The sequence below is a fragment of the Festucalex cinctus genome, chromosome 8 (genome assembly GCF_051991245.1).
Source record: "Festucalex cinctus isolate MCC-2025b chromosome 8, RoL_Fcin_1.0, whole genome shotgun sequence".
Classification (NCBI taxonomy): domain Eukaryota; kingdom Metazoa; phylum Chordata; class Actinopteri; order Syngnathiformes; family Syngnathidae; genus Festucalex; species Festucalex cinctus.
Window position 1 is genome coordinate 15529132 of NC_135418.1, and position 17512 is coordinate 15546643.

The following is a 17512-nucleotide window of genomic DNA, read 5'->3' on the forward strand; positions in this document are numbered from 1 at the left end:
AGGCAGCCATTTTGGCATTTGGCTACGCACCCTGAAGCTAAAGTTGAGGTTAATTGGGGATTCGTTTCTGTCATGTGAGTGCAGGTATATACACTGTAAATTTGCATAGGCCCTTAAATCCATCCATCACAGTCATCATCCAAAATGGCGCACTAGCACAGCAGCAGCATACCCAACGTCACCCTTTCTACAAACTCTCAATTCTGTAATGGTCTAAAGAGGAGGATACATTCATTTGATCTGTTCATGGTTATGTATGAACAGAAGAGTCAAATAGGCTTTTAAGAGTCTCTTGACAGTATAATGTGTACAAGGTGATTACAAACTTTTATTTCAATAAGTAAAAAAAGAAAAAGTGAAATCGGGTATGTTCCACACACTTGAGCTCATTACATGTGTAAACATGCAGTATATGTCCCCCACCCTTCCTAAAACATTAAAAAATAACTAATTTCCCCTCCCCCCCCAACATCTTCAAACAAAATATAAACTTAAAAGCAACTTAAAACAGCAAGTCCAGTTGGCGTCCACGTGACTGGTAGGTACACTTGTCTTTTAGCTGGCGATTTTCTCAATTTCATCCAGATCGTGTGTGTCTAGTTTTTCGATTTTCTTATCTGGAAAAGAGATAAAACAGTGTGTGGTTTTTGCCAGTGGACAAATAATTGCATGAACATGTTCATGTTATCTATCATTGTTTTGTTTTTTTAGTTCGAAAGTAGCTCACACTGTAACTAGTCTTTTTTTGAGTGCGGTGCACAATACTATCACAAATAAACACAACAGAAGTCGACTTACTAAAATGCTCTTGGATCCTGTTGAGGATGTTCATACTCGTTCTGCTGTCCACCATGTTGATGGCCAACCCCCTTTTGCCGAACCGGCCCGTGCGGCCAATCCTGTGCAGGTATGTCTCGTTGTCTGGGTTACCGTCCTGATCTACTGGCAGGTCGAAATTAATCACCACCGATACCTGCTCCACATCAATTCCTGGTGTATGGAGATCACAGACAGAAAAAAAAAAAATGAGCGAAAAGGGAGAAGAAAAAAAAAAAAAAAAGCAATGAATGTGCATTTTTTTCCCATGTCCAATTTAGAACTGGGTGTAATATTTTTTAACAGTGCATTCTGCATTGTGATCGGAGCTTAGTCTGCATGTGTTGCTCACCTCTGGCACAGACGTTTGTGGTGACAAGCACCTTCTCCTTTCCATCTCTGAAGCGTTCAATGACAGCGGCCCTCTGCTCCACTTGCATCTCCCCGCTGAGCAGCGCCACCTGGTGGTTCTCTTTAGAAAGCTCCCCCGCCAGCCAGCCTGCAGTTCTTCTTGTCTGAGCCGCACAGAAGAAAGCAGAGTCATCAGTTCATATGACAGCTTCACATTCAGGAAACAAAACGCGCACAAAAAATAAATAAAAGAGGCCATTTTGTTTAAACTCTGCCTAAACTGTGACGTTTCCAAGGAAAATAATAATTCTCACATGGCAGAAAATCATGGCCTGGGCTATGGTGATGGCCCCGTAGATGTTGCACAGGGCTTCAAACTTCTCCTCCTTGCTGTTACACAACACGTAGTACTGTTTGATAGTATCCAACGTCTCCTCCTCTCGTTTCAGTTTGATGATATTCGGGTCGGGCACGATGCGCCTGGCGAAGTCCCACACGCTCTCCTCAAACGTGGCTGAGAACAGCAACATCTGGCAGTTTTTGGGCAGCATCCTGTAAGGTGAGGCAGGGAACAAATTAAGATTTAAAACGGTATTGTATTTTAAGCACTGCATTTCAGAATAACTAAGCTGGTTTTTGTTTTGTTTTCTAAACATTCATTTTCACCTCTGGATGCGGATGCTCTGGTCTTTGTGACCCTGCGTTGCGATCATGACATCGGCCTCATCCAGCACAAACACGCGAATCTTCTCTGGGTCGATGAACTTTAACTTGCAGCACCAGTCCAGCATGGTGCCGGGCGTGCCAATGACTATCTGCTCCTGAAGCTTCACTCCTCGCTGCACTGGAAAATTTAGAGAGAACAAACTCGTTAACACAAAACACGCCCGATACCAGATGCAGAATAGTCAAATTGACACCACATATGAAATGCAGAAAAACGTACGCCTATTTCCTCGGATGGCATAAACTAATTTGACTTCCGGATAGTTTTTGCCCATTTGCTCAATTACTTTGCCAGTTTGAAGCGCCAGTTCATAGGTGGGTGACAAACACAGGCACTGATGGGAGAGGAAACAAGAGATTTAGAAGGCTAATTGAAAAGACACAAGTGCGGAGATGATTGTGGATAATAATAAATAAATAAATACCTGGGGATATTTGTGGTCAGGATTGACGTGGCTGAGCATGGCAAGTACAAAGGCAGCCGTTTTTCCTGTTCCTGACTGAGACTGGGCGATCAGATTCTGTGGACTAAGAAAAAGGGGTGAAAAAAATCAAATAGATTGTGTTGTATAAATGCAAATTACTTTGAAGTAGTTAAAGTTTGTGTTGAGAAAGGAAAGTGCAGTATACTTACGGTTCAGCGAGCATCATGGGTAAGGCGGTTTCCTGGATTTTGGAGGGCCGGTTAAAACCCATGCCATAGACACCCTTCAGGAGCTGTGGTTTACTGCACATATACAAGAAACGTTTCAGGTCTACTAATCGAAGTGTCAGTGTAGGAAACATATTGTAAATGCAATAAAAATCCAGCTGTTCTACACTTCCGCCTCACTTTCAGTCAATAGTGGGGCTAATATTTTTTTTTCTTCGCATTTGTAGTGTGAAATGGCCTTATTAAAGAATCTCCACACAGGCTGCTACTCAACCTACCCAGGTGTACTATGCATGGCCATCTGAAAAAAACTAGCACTAACTGACAATGCGGCATTAAATTCTCAAGTCAGTCATCAGCCAATTCACCAAACACCCTTAACAGTGAAAAGACAGCCAACATACTGTAGCGTGTGCTTATACGCTGAAATGAAAAAAAAAGCGGTGATTGATCAGTATCCTCTTTACCGTAAAAATTAGTGGCTCATATCGGCAAAGAAAAACAGCCAACCTAGCAAAATCACAGAAATGTGACTGAAACATGCAGGACAGTTTTAATTGATGGGGAATGCATAATGTGCAATACACTCATTATTAATTAATTACAGATGCTCCAAATCATTGTCAAGACACATGGTTGATTATGAATATGTTAAATGACGATACACTTACAGTCGCAACTCTTCAAAGGCTTTAACAGAGTACAGAGGAGAGTTGGGATCCTTTTGAAGTACTTCAACTTGATTTGTGGTGTTGACAAGATTACTTCTGATCAACTTGTTCAACAATGACTGGGCCGCTTTGTCTTCTATAGAAATTAAAAAGACAATCAAATGAGAAATTATGCTCTAGTCTATACCATACTAAAGCTGGGACAAATTGTTAGTGTGCCGAAGAACCATAAATAACATGTGATAACAACATGAGTAATAGTGATTAGGGCTGGGATTCGATTCAGATTTCCAGGATCGATTCAATTCGATTCACAAGGGCCTGATTCGATTCGATTCACAACGATTTTCGATTCATTTGAGGAATTCATGCAGCACCTATTTTAGACAGTCAAAAGTACCAGTGCTGCAAATAGTAGAAACTTCTTGCTGTAATTTAATGCATTAGTAAAAATGTGAATATTTACAGTAAGAATTGAATCCATTGCAGTTACATTAATACTGTTTTATTTAACATGGCCTTATAAAAACAATAAATAATTATCATTCGTTCAAACGTTTTTCCAAACAAGACGGGAAGTACAAAAAAAAAAAAAAAAACGACTTGTTTTCTCAATATTAGTTCCAAAAACGAAAATGGAGAACGACTCGTTTTCTGTTTTTCCATTTTGGCACAAATGGAAAATGGGGGAAACGGACAGTGGGCGATTTGGGACGTTTCAAGTTGCGTGACCCGGAAGCGATTTATTTATTTATTTATTTATTTATAACCTTTTTGTTTTACCTTACGAGTGGCTCGACTTTGCCGGTGGTCATGTCTTCTGGCCTCAGAGTTACACTCATACCCCCGCTGAAGGGCACAAAATCACCCATGTTTGCAATTTGTAGTGCACGCTCACGGATAGTATATTACTGGTTAGCTGATTGCCCATACACGCCCATGCAAGGCGTTAAAGCTACAGAGCGGCCATTTTACCGCTACCATCTCGCGAGCAGATATGTATACGTACAGATTAGACATCTACAGCTCGTACGCTTTTATATAGGGCCGGGGTTAGGAGTGGGATTGGTGGTTGACTGGGTGGTAATAATTTTTTTTAACAAGTGGACTGTATGTGTTTCTTTGAAGAACCTCTTTCTTTTAGCACGTATCCAGTAATATATACAGATCGGTGCATGGCCGCGAGTTATATATATCGCTTCCGGGTCGCGCAACTTGCGTCGGGTGAAAATAACCAAACTGGATGTAACGTCCCAAATCGTCCGTTAAACGTTTTCTCCATTTTCCATTCGTGCACAAAATCGGAAAACGAGTCGTTCTTCATTTTGGTTTTTGGAACAAATATTGAGAAAACAAGTTGTTGTTTTTTTTCCTACTTCCCGTTTTGTTTGGGAAAAAATGATACACGGATTATTCGGATTCTCCATCCTTTCCAAAATAAATGTATGTTCTCACCCTGGTTCAAAATCGGCAACAGCAAAATGAGAAACAACACTTTGTTCCTCCTACTTATATCGTTGCAGCCAAATACCACACAATTTACCATTATGCCATTACCAACATGTGTGACATCGTGGGAAAACGATCTAAAAAAAGATCACATCAGCTCACCGCGTTCATCTTCATCTGCAGTTTTATCTCCTTTAGATTTGTCTCCTGCTTCTGACTTTGCGACACTACTGCTTGCTGGTGGTACAGATGTTCCTAAATCAACACAATCAGATTATATCATATTCAGATTATATCATATTCATACTTAAAATTAGTATGGGAACTTTGCAAACATACCGTTTTCGCCAAGGGTGTCTTTGATTTTAAGGTTTCCAATCTGGGGGGAAAAGTTCAAAGATAGATCACTAGACTACAAAAACATGTTAATGGCATTGTTTGTCAAATGTTACATATTTAAACGTCTTCCTGATACATAAAACTCGAGGAGCACAAACCGAGAAGTCAGTGCTTCTACTTATTCAGCTTAGCTATTTTGGAACCTCTTGCATCATTCACTTACCAGCCAGCTCAAGCTGTCTCAATGAATTACCCTAAAAGTAGCATCCGTTGAAGCTAGCAACGCGCTAGGCACGTAGCACCTCTTTACAAGCTAATTTGGCGCATGTTAACTCTTGCGTTTAGGCTAAGCAAATATATGAGGACACGGTGATACGTCCAGCTTTGTGGTGAAACAATATCAGGCATTAAATAAAATGTAAGCCTTCATTGTTTTACCAACGCTAGGCCTGAGACTATCACATCTCCAAAGCTAACGCAACGTGAACCAGCACATTTGCACTTACTGATTCCGCCGCCGCCTCTTGTTCGTCCACTGCCTGGGCCCAGGAGTCCGAAGCCATCGTTGGTTTCCCTGTCGTTGTTTACTTTAAAATCTCAAACTGTGGAAAAATGTCTCAGACTGTGAGAGGCAGGAAAGTACAACAGAGTTCTTCACAGTCACAATGGCGTGCACTGGAGACACTGAGCCTTGTGCAACTGCTCAGTCAACCGAGTGGAATTGAAGTGCAGGGAAAAAAGTTCCTACAAGTTACGGTTCCTAGTTGGAGTTGATAGAAAGAAAGAAAGAAAGAAAGAAAGAAAGAAAGAAAGAAAGAAAGAAAGAAAGAAAGAAAGAAAGAAAGAAAGAAAGAAAGAAAGAAAGAAAGAAAGAAAGAAAGAAAGAAAGAAAGAAAGAAAGAAAGAAAGAAAGAAAGTGTACGGTGGTGAAAAATCATTGTAATGTTATTACAAAACTAAGTTAAGAATTAGATTCTTAATGTCTCACCATTGCGTTTGACAATTGAGCCGTTAAACGGTTAAAGGAAGCAAAACAAAACCCGCAGGCTACAGTAGCCTATTTTGTATCCATACCATAGTAATAATAATGATAAAAGGATGATGATGATGATGATGATGATGATGATGATGATGATGATGATGATGATGATGATGATAATAATAATAATAATAATAATAATAATAATAATAATAATAATATCAAAATAATAAAAATATATGAAAAGTAATCAGTGAAAATCAAGCATTGCTTTTGAATGTGGTTCAACATTATTATTATTATTTATTTATTTATTTTTTACAAACTTATGAAACATGGCCTGGACAAAACTGCTAGTATACGCTAGCTTAATATTATGTTGCGCATCCTTTTGAGGCAATTACAGCACCACTTCAAATGATTTATGTAACTTTCAACGAGACTTCTGCAATAACCAAGTATTTTGGTCCACTCTCACTGGCGTGCACAGGTAGACCCCTAGTGGCGCCTCCTAGTGGGCCACTCTTCATGCACAAATGGCTCCAAATGTAACTTTAGTGATTTTTGTACATTTGTATGAATTAAATTCGTTGATACTTATAGTCTTGAGTTTTCATTGTACTCTTTCTGCAGAAATTCCAGACACCATGTGCCATATAGAGCAAAGTAGACCCAGAAAATAACAGCCTCATCTCTGTTTCACAAAAGGGACAATGTTCTTTTCTTGGTATTCTTCATTGGTGCCTTACTAAAAAGTTCCAGTTTTATCTAAAGGACATTCTCTCAGAAGCTTTGTGGCTTGGCAATGTGCAATTTGGCACATTTTTCCATGATTTATTGTCAATAGTGGTCTCTTCCATTGTCATCTCCCATGAAGTCCATTTTGGCTCAAACGACAACAGATGCTTCGATCAACCTTGGAACTCACCTTTAATTTCTTCGGAGGTTGTTTTGGGCTGTTGTGCCACCACTCGTATTATTTGTTGGTCAATTCATCAATTTTCCTGCCGTGGCCACGCCCAGGGAGGCCGCACAGCGTGCCACTTTTAAACGTCGCATTTGGTCCGCAGTGTGGTTTAAAAGCAAGTTGCTTTCTCTCCCTCCCTGCTGCTTTGTTGTGCGCGCATGTGCGTGTTTCCATAGGGAGCACACACAGGGTGACCTCTGCAGCCATTCCACTGTGGCTGCCTGCGCCTTAATTGAATACAAAATTGATTTCATGCATTTCCCCACTTCTACTTGGACAGATAGACAGATGATGAAACTGGCTTTGGATTGTGCTGCAGAAGATTGCATTGATCTTGGTTCCATCAACCTGGGGGTCAACAGTCACATGATGTTCTTTGCACGTGTGTGTGCATGTGCATGTGAGTCCAATTGTCTCCTGTGTGTTTAGCATGTTAGTATAGGTGCGTCACAACAACGTGAGAATGAGTGTGCTTGGAGTTGCTTAGATAATCAGTTTTGGAGACAAATTTGTCAAAGACTTGAAAGAGTTTATACAATGGCATCCAACCAGATGCCTTGCCAGAGGTATCCATGGCAACTGAAAAAGTAAAAGTAAGATATGAGCTCTCCAGAGAATTTGGAAGACAGCGAGAAGGACTTCCAATTGCAAAATAATAAGGACTCATTTCGTGAAGTAGCAGTTGAAAATATATTTCTGCATATAATGTATTACACTATTGCACACAAAGTCACTTTGTGGTTTTCTGCGTTTTCGCATTTTTGCTTGTCTTCATGTACATCTTAAAACATATGTGTCTGAGTGGTAATAGCTATTTGTATAACCTTTTAATTAAATAAATAAACATTACAAAATGAAGCATTTTAAATGAAAACAATGCAATTATCTAGCATAATTTTGAACTGCAGATATCCTGAAATGGGCATTAAAAGGAGTTTGCGAAAAACATCATGAATGATGCATGACAGACGAGAAATATCAGTAAATATCAATCTTCTGTATGTACATTTTAGCATATTTTATTTACTTATGTATTTCATAATTTCAATCCGTTTTGATCCATGTGATTTCAAAGAGTCCTAAATGCATGGTGCCATGCAATGTACTGTAATTACTGTAATGTCATACCATAATGTAGCTCTTTAGTGCTCTCTTGTGGTAAATGTCTATGAGCTATTAGAGAGCATTATCAGAGAAAATGGATGTGGAAGCAGAGAGAACTCTGCAAAACATTTATCCTTAGTAAGGGAAAAGAGTTATGAAAGCTTTTATGAGCAGTAAATGTACGTATTTGCAACTTTAAAATATATTCATATAGTTTGATGATAATCATTTAACACCATTGTTGTCATTTGTGAAATGAACTGTAATTCTGTCTGGTTATTCTATTCATACTCATGAAGTGAGTGGATCTCTGCAATTGTCCTTTCAATGAACATGTTAATACAGGTTGACACTATATATTGTAGCTGGCCAACAAGGAAGTTAAACTATTGATAGACAGAGGGGCTAAACAGCAGATCAGAACGTGAGGAGGAAAATTGTTATCCCATTTCAACTGTATCATGGCAACAAAATGGGCATGCCTTCGGGTGTGGCATGGTGATGCATCAATGGCCCAGTCAACAGGTGCAAGCATACAGAGAGTAGGGGAGTGAGAATGCATGAGAAAGTGCAAGGAGGGCTCTGACTGCTGGTTGGTATTCCTGAGGCTTATAGCTACAGAGGCTGATGGTGCAGAGTGGACATCACGTTGGAATTTCAATTGCGATGAGGCGGCTTTTACTGCTTTGGAGTCCGAGCTCTAGCTTTGGTGTACACCTTCTACCATCTCCCCATCAAACTACCAATGAAATGGATGATAGCAAATATTGTATATGACGATAGTGATAACCTCAGGTATGTGAGCTAGTTGAATAGCAAACGGATGACATCAGAACAATTAAAAAAAAAAAAAAAAAAAAAAAAAAAAAACCTGTCAACTATGTTTGCTTCAGCCCACACAGAACGCCCCGTCCAAAAATAAGCCTAATATTGTGACTTGATCGTGTCGACTGACATGCAAACAACAAAACACCCTCACTAACTGATGCTGTTGATGAGATGAAAATGAATGGTAAATAAACTGAGCTTATATAAAAGTATGATGCTAAAAGATTTCCCAATTGAAGCGTTCCACTGAAAAACTCTTTGAAAATGTATACTTTAATGTTAAATGTTTAAAATGTCTGAAGTTGAGTGAGTTTATTTCAATGCTTGACTCTTTGCTTCCAAGGAAGACGTGAAAAAAAAAATGCTAAAACTGTCAGGAGGTTTTGATGATAGTGGCAAAAGGTAAACCCAGCACAGCAAAGTACTGAAGCAAAACACAATGAAGGTCCATAAAGAGAATTTATTTACAAACACAAAATAGCAAAACAAGGCACTAGGAAGAATCAAAATACTAAGTTAAATAAAAACAAGATTCAAAGACAAATAGGGAGTAAACTTGCAACAAATGACTCATGACAGAATCAAATGAAGCAAGACTGAAAGAAACCTGGAAACTCAACTAACGGGACAGCATGGAACAGCTGAACAAGTGACTGGAGCAAGCTGATTGGTTGACATGATGGACCAGGCTGACGAGAACAAGTAGAATGAAAAACCTAATCAGCAAGACAAGAAAAACGGGACACAGGAAACAAAAATAATTCTAATCTAAACAAAACAAAACAAAAAAGAACATGCCCTAGTGAAGGCAAATATATTTCTCAGCACGTTGGCCATTGTAAGGTGACAAATGTTATCCAAGAGTGACTGTTTCTTAAGTATTGTTTTAAAAATTTAAGTAACAATGTCCACTCTGCTCATGAGAGGCCAGTGGTGTTTTACCGTATCAACTAGTTTGGTTTAATTGCGTACCTGTTTTTGCCTTTAGCAAGTAGAGCTGAGTAAGTAGCAAACAGTGGAAGGGGCCTTTGTCCTATCAGTTGTCCAGAAAATGAGCATCTGGGACCGGTATTCTCTTCACTCTCACCCACCACCTCATTGAGGAAGCAGCTGGATTGTTACGTAAAGCACAGTCGGGACAAAATCGCCTTGAGCCCTTTTGAAGAACGTGGAACGAGATTAGGTGGACTTTCCGTTCGCTCGGTGCAATTTGGAGTTCACTTCTACTGATGATCATCAATCGACTCATTCAATTCATCTTATCAGGGCCAAAGAGCTCCGAGGCTGCTGAGCCCCGGCTGAACAATTTTCAATTCCTTAATAATTTATTGATGCCGGGCAGTCAAATTGCATATCAATAATGTAGAGAGGCTCAGTACAATGTTGATACAAAACACCCTCGGCTCATTCATGCTCAAAGACCTGCTGAGATATGTACTATGTTTGGTCCCACATGATTTAGTGGTGGCATTAGGTAGGAATGTAATGTGCATCAGTGAGATGTGTATTGTCCATGATCCTTTTTATATTTTATTTGTGTGGGAATTTTATATATTATAAAACACCACAGGTTATTTTGGCTTGGGAGGTCATCCAGTATAGTCTTAGAGAACATGTACAACCCCTAACAAAAAGTATGAAATCACCAGTCTTGGACGAGCACTCACTCAGACATTTTATTCTGTAGATCAAATTCAGATATAAAAAGCATGAAACAGTCGTAAGGTCATTCCAAAGTGCAACATTTGGCTTTCAGAAACACTAAAAGAAATGAAGAAAAAACATTGTGCTGGTCAGTAAATGTTACTTTTATAGAGCAAGTGCTGAGAAATAAATATGGAATCACTCCATTCTGAGGGGAAAAAAAAAGGAATCATGAAAAACAGACAAAGAAAAAACAATCAAAACACATCACTAGTATTTAGTTGCACCACCTCTGGCTTTTATGACAGCTTGCAGTCTCTGAGGCATGGACTTGATGAGTGACAAACAGTATTCTTCATCAATCTGGTGCCAACTCTCTTTGATTGCAGTTGCCAGATCATTTTTGCAGGTCGGAGACTTGCTGTGGACCATTTTTATTTCCACCACAGGTTTTAAATTGGATTGAGATCTGGATTTTCAAAACATACGGCCTTCAGTCGTTTGTCTTGACGCTTAGATGTCTTCCTTGGTCTACCAGTACGCTTGACTTAAACAACCTTCCCATGCTGTTTGTACTTGGTCCAGATCTTCGATACAGCTGACTGTGAAAAGCCCACATCTTTGGCAACCATATGTGGAGTTACCTTCTTCAAGAAGTTTGAAAATCCTGTCTTTGGTCTCAAGAGACATCGCCCTTGTTGGAGCCATGATTCTTGCCAATCCACTTGGTCCAGCAGCCCTGCACTGCACTGTTTTTAACTGCTGACTAACGAGCAGGTGTAATTTGAGGCAGGTGCCCAATTAAGGAAAGGAAATTGACTGGGTGTGTCCTTATTTTCTGCTCAAAATGGAGTGATTCCATATTTTATTGCTCAGAATGAAGTGATTCCATATTTATTTCCCTGCACTTGCTCTATAAAAGTAACATTTATTGACCAGCACAATGTTTTTCTTCATTTCTTTTAGTGTTTCTGAAAGCCAAGATGTTGCACTTTGGAATGACCTTACGACCGTTTCATGCGTTTTATCTGAGTTTGATCTACAGAATAAAACGTCTGAGTGAGTGCTCGTTCAAGACTGGTGATTCCATACTTTTTGCTAGGGGTAGTAAACAACAATAACATGTAACAATAACGTGTTAAAAAGACAACAACAACAACAAAAACACAGAAACTGATTTTACAGTAGATTTGTACCTCATTTATCTAAGTATTCAAATTGGCCTATTCTGTCATTCTTATTTTGGTAGACACAAGTCAAATTGGAGAGAGAATCTGACAACATGTCACCTTGACATGATAACACAGATGACCACTCTACTCTCAGGCTGACTGAACTGATTTTTGGGCCCGGGCCAATCACACATGTTGGACAAATTAAAGGACCGATGGCCAATTTCCATCTGGGTCAGCATCTTTTATTCACAAGGCACGCGTACACAGTTACATGCCAGCCTGCCCCCGGGGGCCCTGTGGAGACCCACTCTGCCGCAATGAGATGGTCCACCATTTTGTTCTGTTTTGAAAATGATCTCCGAGTAAGCGATTAGCTAGGGGGGGGGCCACTAGTGCTTCCCTTTGTTGTCTATCCCACTTTGGAGATTCCCGACGAGTCTGTGTGTGTTTGTTCAGATGATGCCAGCCTGCTGTTGACAGAGTCATACTGCTTTATCAATGTACATATATATAAATTAAATGAAGACACGTACTACCCAAAGCACATATTGTATATCTGCAGCAATGCATATACGTTCACCCATGTTGTACTGTACACATTGTATTCAGCGGCTGCAAGTCTCTTTAATTGATGAACTCCGCATGACCCCATTTCTGGTGCGCACTGCACTGTGATGCATCATGCCCAATATGATTTGGGAAATGAATTAAACCACACGAGGAAAGCGCTTGTTCCAAAAGATGGAAATCAGCTGTCGGAGCAGAACCCTGGAATACACACCCGCACAATAAGCGACATGTTTATTTTTCTTGGTGCAGTTTGTAGCGGTGTATATTGGATCACACAGAGAGATGTTTCTAATTAATCAGCTACGGAGAAAGGGAAACACAGTATTCAATGACTCTCAGGATGACGCAACACAGGTGACTCTGAACTGTAAAATAAAAGCACAGTAATACAATTAAATGCACACTAGACGCATGGAAGTGCAATGATATGAAGTTGTTTCTTTGTGCCTGAAAACAAGACTGCACCAAAATGAAGCTCTCTGTCAGCCATTGGTTTCCCAGCATGGATGTGAAGCAGCAACGGAGCAACTAGGCAGAGAGAGAAACGGAGAGAGTGAGAGACTGGGGATGTGGTTGCTATAGAAACCATCTGGTGGGTCTGAACTGTTTCTCCCTGGCATTCATTTCATCATTGAGACTCTCTCTCTTACTCTGTTTCTCTCTAACTCTCTGTTTATCCCCTTCTCTTTTTCTTTCTTATCTGCTCATCTTTCTCCGAATCTGCCTCGCTATACTTCCTGGTCTCTTCATTCTACTTTGCTTCTCGTGGAAAAACAAAGCGTGTTTAACGTTAATGCGGCATGTTCTCTTCTTTTATCGTTTTGGCTGCTATTCCATATTTTCATTGCTGTGTCCTGACAGTCCCATCTGCTGGACTTGGATTCTTACCCTTTTGTTTAAACGACAACCAAGGACAATGTCCCCAGGCCAAGAATTTGCTAAAAATGCCTTAGAATAAAACTGGATTCATAACTGAGGGCCAACATGGTTGAAAGATTGACGTCATCTGCAATCATTAATTTAGCTGCAAGTGAAGTGGGTTGTAACAGACTTAACATACATTTATTTCAATATTCCCCCAAGTAAATAAAAAGATGCTGCTACGATACCTTCGGGGACATTTAAGTTTCCTACCACTTTGCCTCCTGTGAGTGGTCGTCCTTATGAATTTCCAAGAGAATCAGTGAGAGAATACCTGATCCCAATGTCAATTTAGCACACACAGCCAGTCACACATCAGTGCTGAAGCAAAACAAAACCCACATTTTCATGTACAAAAGATACAAACGTCTTCTCCATGTGCACGTTAAGCACATTCCGTCCATTAAAGCCTTTTAAGTCACACGAAGAAGGATGCCTCAGGTCGTGAGGTCAATGCAGGGGTTTTCCCCCAATAAAACGCTTATGAAACAGAGGTCAGATCAAGGTCGCCTTGTGGTCTCTTCATTCTACGTGCGAGAGAAGTCAGAGTAGATGGGAAGGAAGCTAACTAGCTATGTTAAGCTAGCTATGTTTCAACCAGGTCTTGATATTGCTCTTATATCTTCTAACTAGCTATGTTAAGCTAGCTAGTCTCAATAACGTCTTGATGTTGCTCTTATACCGCCTGGTTAGCTATGTTATAAGCTAGCTAGGCTCAATAACGTTTTCATATAGCTCTTATACCTCCTAGCTAGCTATGTTAAGCTAGCTACGTCTCATTAACATCTTGATATTGTTCTTATACTTATACTATCCACATTGTAAATATCTCCTATACAGTCTGTTCAAGACAGTTCATGTTGTCCTGCCAATAGTCTTCTTCGTGGTAGCATCATAGCCGTAACACAGTGGAGCGACATCATTTTAAATAGAAGCGTGTGATGTTTCAGTCGTTCTCTTGCCATTTCCAACAAGTATTTAATTTCTGGAGTTGTCAGAAATCTAATTGCAGGATGCTGTGTCCGGCTTGTGTAATTTCTTCAGTTTCATGAAAATCCACATGCGGAATCCGGAAAAAATAGAATGCTTGCGAAACCTTCCGCATCACCGCATCCGTTCCGCACCGCAATGCAGTTGGTGTGAATTGACATGCAGACTCGAATGCTTTCTGTTCTTGAGGCGTCCGTACGGCTACCGTACGGTAGACGCACCGCGTCTGTTCCGCAGTCAGTGTGAATTGAGTGTTAAGCGTTAGAGCGTACAATAGCACTGGATAGCATGTAAAATACTAAGGTGACTGTATTGACAGAACCTGTTTGATTCAGGCTCAGATAAAAGAGGTTTGCACTTTGCATTACTGTAAATTCTTTGGGAGACACTATTATCCAATGTGTCACACTTCTAGTTAATCAAACTTCACTTAGAACCCCAGTGGAAGTAATTAATTCAGCGTGGAGTGTAATTGCAAAGCTCCTCCAGCTGAGATGGCCTCCCAGACTAATTTCACGTTGAAGTCTGCCCATCCGGAAGTGAGCAGGATATGTTGCGTGTCTGTGGCCTTTTCTCGACAGAGAACCCACATCAGAGCTATAAGTGGGGCTCCATCAATAAGCTGCCTTTGATCTTTTCCACAGAAACCAGTGAAGATGACACGATGTGGGCGTGATTTTAAGGCATCCCGGATTCAGACAATTACGATTTGTGGCAGGTGTGTCGTTACGAAGAGAAGAAAATCAGAAGCTGCTTTGAAATTGCCTTCATGGTAAATTATTAAACCATCCCTTTCATACAAAAATGTGAGTTCACGCAACTAATGAGGCTCAGCACAATGAGAATTAGATGTGTGACCAACAACTACAAATGTTTTCAACACAAACGGACGAGGGCAGTGAGTCTCAGATGCTAAACTACTTCACTTACCCAACTTCATCCACCTATGTCACTCACATTGAAATGATAGAAACCATTGAAACCACATAAAAACGCAATACAACATCACAATTGCACCATATACATTATCTGGAGCAGGTCAGAATCAATGTCTAATAACATAAAAAAACTAAGCAAAACATACATTTTAAACAAAATATATCATACTCACCGGATAGGTTTACTGTAAAATCCAGGAAATCGTTGCATTTTTTATTATACTGTGTTGCTGTGATGTTACAGGCCTTGTAATGATATAACAGTTTTGTTTTGTTTTGTTTTTAATTGCAGTATTTTAATGTAAAATAACAGTTAAATCCTGTAAAAATCCAAGGTTAATCAGGATATTATAGAGGAACTTAATTAAAAGAAATTACTGTTAAATAATATTATTAATTGTTGTAAAATGCTGGTAATTTTTTTTCTACAGTGATGAACCACAGTCCAATGTGTACTGTACAGTCATCCGGGATAGGGTGGAGCTCACCTTTGACCCTATTGAGTAGGGATGCTCGATACTACTTTTTTTCTAGACCAATACCTGTACGATAACAATACCAAGCAGCACTGATGCCACTGGTACTTTTGGTACATAACCCCCCCCCCCCCATGTCAATTTCCGATTATCTTTTTCTATTTCTATACTTATTGTATCTTAATGGGCATCTGTCAGTACCGATACCTTGAAATAAGGCTAATTATTGGCACAATATACCTTAAAGGTACTCGCCCATCCCTACTAATGAGGACAAGGGCCATAGAAAATGAATCAATAGAGATTTAAAACAGTACAAGACCTGTAGAATATGTTAATATGTTATGCATTGGTGAAGCACTGCATCACTCTAAAAGTGGTTTCCAATTATTGTAGCTAAATAAGGTGAGCAAACTGCAAACAACAATTCTGTTGTGGGATGAACTCTTATGATGCGCAGTAAAACTCAAATTAGAATGTGACTGCAACCTTCCAGATGAGGGAATGCAGCCCAACAAAAATCATCATCCCTGAAGTGTGCAGCCTCTCATCCCGTGTGAGGGGACAGGCTGTTGCTGCAGTAAGCGCCATGCATCGTCATGGTTGACTGCTGTCTTGGAAGAAGGGACCACATTGGCGGGATAATGTGGTCACGCCACACAGTGAATGGGCGAGATAAAAGAGCGGGGAACATTCCATTACAGATAGCGATGCTATCAAGCAGAGGGCTCGGGGAAAACTGTTCCGCAAGCGAACCCACCGCAGCACCCATCGAGCGCAAGGTGCATCTGTTACCATGGTAGCGGGCCCGGGCAGCCCCTTTCATGTCTGTCAAGAGGAGGAGGAAGAGAGGCGAGCAATATGTTCGTCTGGCCTGCAGTTGGAGCAGAAAGACGTGCGTGCATCGACGTGTCCCCTGTACGTAGGCTATGCGGTCCCCGCGCACATCACGGCAGTCCCCGCTCAAGATGCCGCACGCTGACACTGGCTCGTCACACAACATGAATCATTTAGAGTTGGAAATGTCACGTCTCATCAGTGTTGCGCATGGCTCAGTGCCCTTGCGCCATTTGCATCTGCATGGCCATGAACCAACAGTTCAAGAGACAGCTGAGATTGGTGGATGCCAGGATTATTCATCCGTCCATTTTCTGTACCGCTTACTCCTCACAAGGGTCGCGGGGGTGCTGGCGCCTATCCCAGCCGGCTTTGGGCAGTAGGCGGGGTACACCCTGAACTGTTTCCCAGCCAATCAAAATGTACAAACTGAATTGTAAAAACGTAAATAAACCTCAGAATATAAACTCAAAATATATTGAATAAATAATAAAATAGGTTGATTAAATGATAAATACACTAAATAATTGTCTCAGATTGTCATGTCTGGGGTCACGCCAGAGTTAAGTTTGAGTTCATGACCTGTTACGTTTGGGTTCATGACCGTGAGGTCAAGTGTCTGTTATGTACTGATGTAACAAGTGTCTGTTTTGAAATGATGTAACCATTATCTGGTTTCAACTGGAAAAACGCTATGTGATGTTTCAATTGGTTTGATGCTATGTGATGTCATGAGCTTTGTGATGTTAATTTTTAATCCTTAACTTAGTCACAACCAATCAGATCGAATCACTGTCTGCTGTCTGAGAAGTGGGTGTTTGTCGGATTATTACCGCTGTTCCTGTGTACAGCTCCATAGCCCAATCGGGCTTTGCGTCTCGTGATTCTCGATGCATTCTCGTTGTATTTTGTTTAGTCAGGTTGTGTAAATAAAGAGTTAAAACCTTATTTGCGTCTGCACTTTGGGATCCAACCTCCAGCACATGACACAGATGTGACAAATATTGTCAGTTTAGATTGTTAACGTGTTCCTATTATCATTAAGATGGTATTTTTTTTGTTATTGTGATTGATTTGTG

The 17512-nt window shown here is 40.3% G+C and overlaps 1 protein-coding gene across 1 annotated transcript; it reads right to left on the reverse strand.

Moving 5' to 3' along the window:
• Positions 1 to 449: 449 nt before the first annotated feature.
• Positions 450 to 5739, reverse strand: ddx19b (DEAD-box helicase 19b). Its single transcript, XM_077529233.1, has 12 exons — positions 5511 to 5739; positions 5005 to 5044; positions 4828 to 4920; positions 3217 to 3352; positions 2528 to 2620; positions 2319 to 2421; positions 2114 to 2228; positions 1834 to 2011; positions 1482 to 1719; positions 1169 to 1331; positions 799 to 990; positions 450 to 617 (listed from the first exon to the last, which is right to left on the reverse strand). Exons 1-12 carry the CDS (start codon positions 5565 to 5567, stop codon positions 556 to 558), a joined length of 1470 nt encoding a protein of 489 aa, XP_077385359.1. The 5' UTR covers positions 5568 to 5739; the 3' UTR covers positions 450 to 555.
• Positions 5740 to 17512: the final 11773 nt, after the last annotated feature.